Below are 2,911 nucleotides of genomic sequence, written 5' to 3'. Positions count from 1 at the left end.
ATAGCAGTTTGTGTTTTTTGTAATATTTCTAATTTTGACAACAAACAGCACTAGGTAGTACCCTTAATTGTAAACTGAGATCTCATTGATACCTATTACTTTGAAGTTGCCTTTGCATAAAATGTGAAACATAGACAAAGCCCATTCCAATTAAAAGAAGGCATGTTCTGATACATGAAAGCTTCCTAGAGTCTGTGCTTGGTGGTCCCTAGAGAGGTGCTGAGAAGGTGGGGGAAACCACAGCTTTTGAGAGGAAAACATCACTGACTTGTCTCTTTCACATCCGCTGAAACCATGACCTGATGTACTAAGGTTTGTGTCTGGGCTCACACTGACTTCCCATCACTGTGTCTCTAGCACAGTAATACATGGCTGTGTCCTCAGGATTCACAGAGCTCAGTTTTAAAGAAACTTGGCTCTTGGAGGTGTCCCTGGTGATGCTGACCCTGGACTGGAAAGCTGGATTATAATCTGTGCTCCCACCACCCCACACAACACCAAGCCACTCCAGTACCTTTCCTGGAGACTGGCGGATCCAGTGCACCCCAGTGCTGGTTAAAGAGAATCCATAAGCAGCACAGGTGAGAGACAACGTCTGTGAGGGCTTCACCAGGCCAGGGCCCCACTCTTGTAACTGCACCTGAGCCAGGACACCTGGAGATAAAGAGAAACCCAGTGATTCATGTGCTCAGATGCTGCATCCCCAGACTTCATGTGTGAATCCCTGAAGCACTCACCTCCCAGAGTCGCCACCAGAAAGAGGAAAACCCACACACAATTCATGTTCATGTGGATAAGATTCATGACACCCACAAAATGCTCTCCAGGGGGAGGAGGAATATGAATTTAAATCCATGCATGCTGTGGTTTCATGAGACTGGTATTTGCAAGTGGGAGGTGCATTTGAATGTAAAGGTGGGAAGGGCTGAATGAAGCCCCTGCCTCTGGGACTCAGACTAGAAAAGTGATGCTGGTGGTGTCCTTGGGAGAACACAGCCCCCTCTCTGAGGTCTTCACTCTACCAATCATGCGAACATACGTGCAGATTTTAAGTTTAATGTAGCTTTACATCCATTACCATCAGAAGTACACAGGTCATCTAGTGAAATTAAACACAATCAATATCCTCACCAAGTAATTGAATCAAGACCAGGCGTTCCTGAACCTTTTCATACATCTCAACTTATAGGGAAACAAGTGCATGTCATCCCTAATGCTCCTTTCCCCTATGGCATTTCAGAATATTTGGGAAGGGGTAAAAGTTACTTCAACATTATCTTCTACATACAAGTTGGAATAAAAAGGTTTCCTAATAACAAGGTTATTTTTGAGGTAACAAGAAACCACAGAAGTAGTAAGAAGCTCATTTCCCCCATGAATTAGTACCCAGGTGGGTGTTGGGCTCAGTGTATTCTGAGAGCCCCCTGCTGACAGCATCCCACCACATACAGGAGAGGTGTTTCCTGGGCTCACATTGTCTTCCACCTTCAGTGGGTCGCACAGCAACATTTTCTCTGGCCCTAAGCTTTCAGACTCATGGTTAGGAGTGTTACCTGGAGTTGTCTCTGCAGGTTTCCTGCCATGGGAAGTAGAGCTACCCTAGTGGTCAGCACAGCAGTTCTAGCTGACCAGGCACTGCAGTCCTCATCCAGGCTCCTGTCCTCACTTCTTTTTTAACTTGGTCTAGAAGCTGGTGGGTCCTTAGCTGCTCTGCTAGTCAACTATCTTCCTGAAGTTAGTTTTATGTCTGGGCTCACACTGACTCTCCCACACTGAAGAACTTCCAGGGTAGAGAGTGCTATAAGTTGCCAACATTCTGAATTGGCTACAGTGGAAGAAGTATGATCTATATATAGATATTTATATAGATATGATATTGAGATGTGTGCCAAAATAAAATACTGATTAAAAAAGAAATGTTTCTCAACATCAATGAAAAGGTATTAAATAGAGTTTAGGCTGCATTTTTTTTCATAGGAAGCAGATTTATAAAGCAGATTTCATAAAGCAGATTTATACTCAAAATAATTGAAGCAGGAAATTTATGGTTATGATTATTCCATGTTAAGGAAGAAATTGTCAAGCCAGAATTCTTTTTTTTGGTGGGGGGTTATGTTATTTGTGTGATACAAAATTTTTAAGGTTGTTGGTAACTGTTGAACAGAATGATAATCTAATTACGCTGAATTAAGCATGAGAATTCTGTTCAAGATATTGTTCTGTCGCATATATGTGTACCATGAGAAATAAAGTTTAAAAATAGAGATGTTTTTCACACATAATCAGAACTGATTGCAATTCTTGCTAGTACAATAACATTTCAAAAAACTAGCTAAAATATTGAACAGGAAAAAAATATGATATAAGTTAGAAATTTGAATTTACAAAAAGTGTTGGCAATGGAATAAACAGTTTTTATTTAATATTTTATTTATTTGTTTATTTTTCTTCCAAATCATTTTATTGGGAGCTAATACAGAAACCATATTTTTCCATAGTTCAATCACATCATACAGTACTGTACAATTGCTACCATGATCCGTTACAATCAATGAAACCTTGTCCTTCTTGAATTCCTTAACATCTGCTCCCCCAGCCCGCCAGCCCCACTGTATGCCCCAGAATCCCTTATTTGACTTGCTTTCTCTATACATTAATCAATTATCAGTTTAATTTACTTAAAACAGAAAAACACATAACAAAAAGTCTAGAGTGTTACCCCAAAATTACAAAATACATCTAAAATAAACCTCAATAGGAATTGGAAATTGAGGAAACAGGTAATCCAAGTGCAGTCTTCTGCCCTTTCCCAGAGTTCATGACAGATCCAGATGGGTTTAGAACCAGAAGTGTCAGTCTGGCTAGTGTGTTGTGATGACTTTGCTGGTTGACTGCCTTTCTCAGGATTTTC

At 40.5% G+C, this 2,911-nt stretch overlaps 1 gene segment (V, D, J or C); it reads right to left on the bottom strand.

The window, feature by feature from the left end:
- Window positions 1-307: 307 nt before the first annotated feature.
- Window positions 308-783, bottom strand: LOC115872732. The segment is given in 2 exon segments: window positions 308-654; window positions 738-783. Coding segments are annotated over 2 exon segments (393 nt in total).
- Window positions 784-2,911: the final 2,128 nt, after the last annotated feature.

This window comes from Echinops telfairi, unplaced genomic scaffold (assembly GCF_000313985.2).
Source record: "Echinops telfairi isolate 266 unplaced genomic scaffold, ASM31398v2 ScPeMD7_7456;HRSCAF=8494, whole genome shotgun sequence".
NCBI lineage: Eukaryota > Metazoa > Chordata > Mammalia > Afrosoricida > Tenrecidae > Echinops > Echinops telfairi.
Note: the sequence above shows the minus strand (reverse complement) of the source record. Positions and strands in the feature narration are given on the sequence as shown.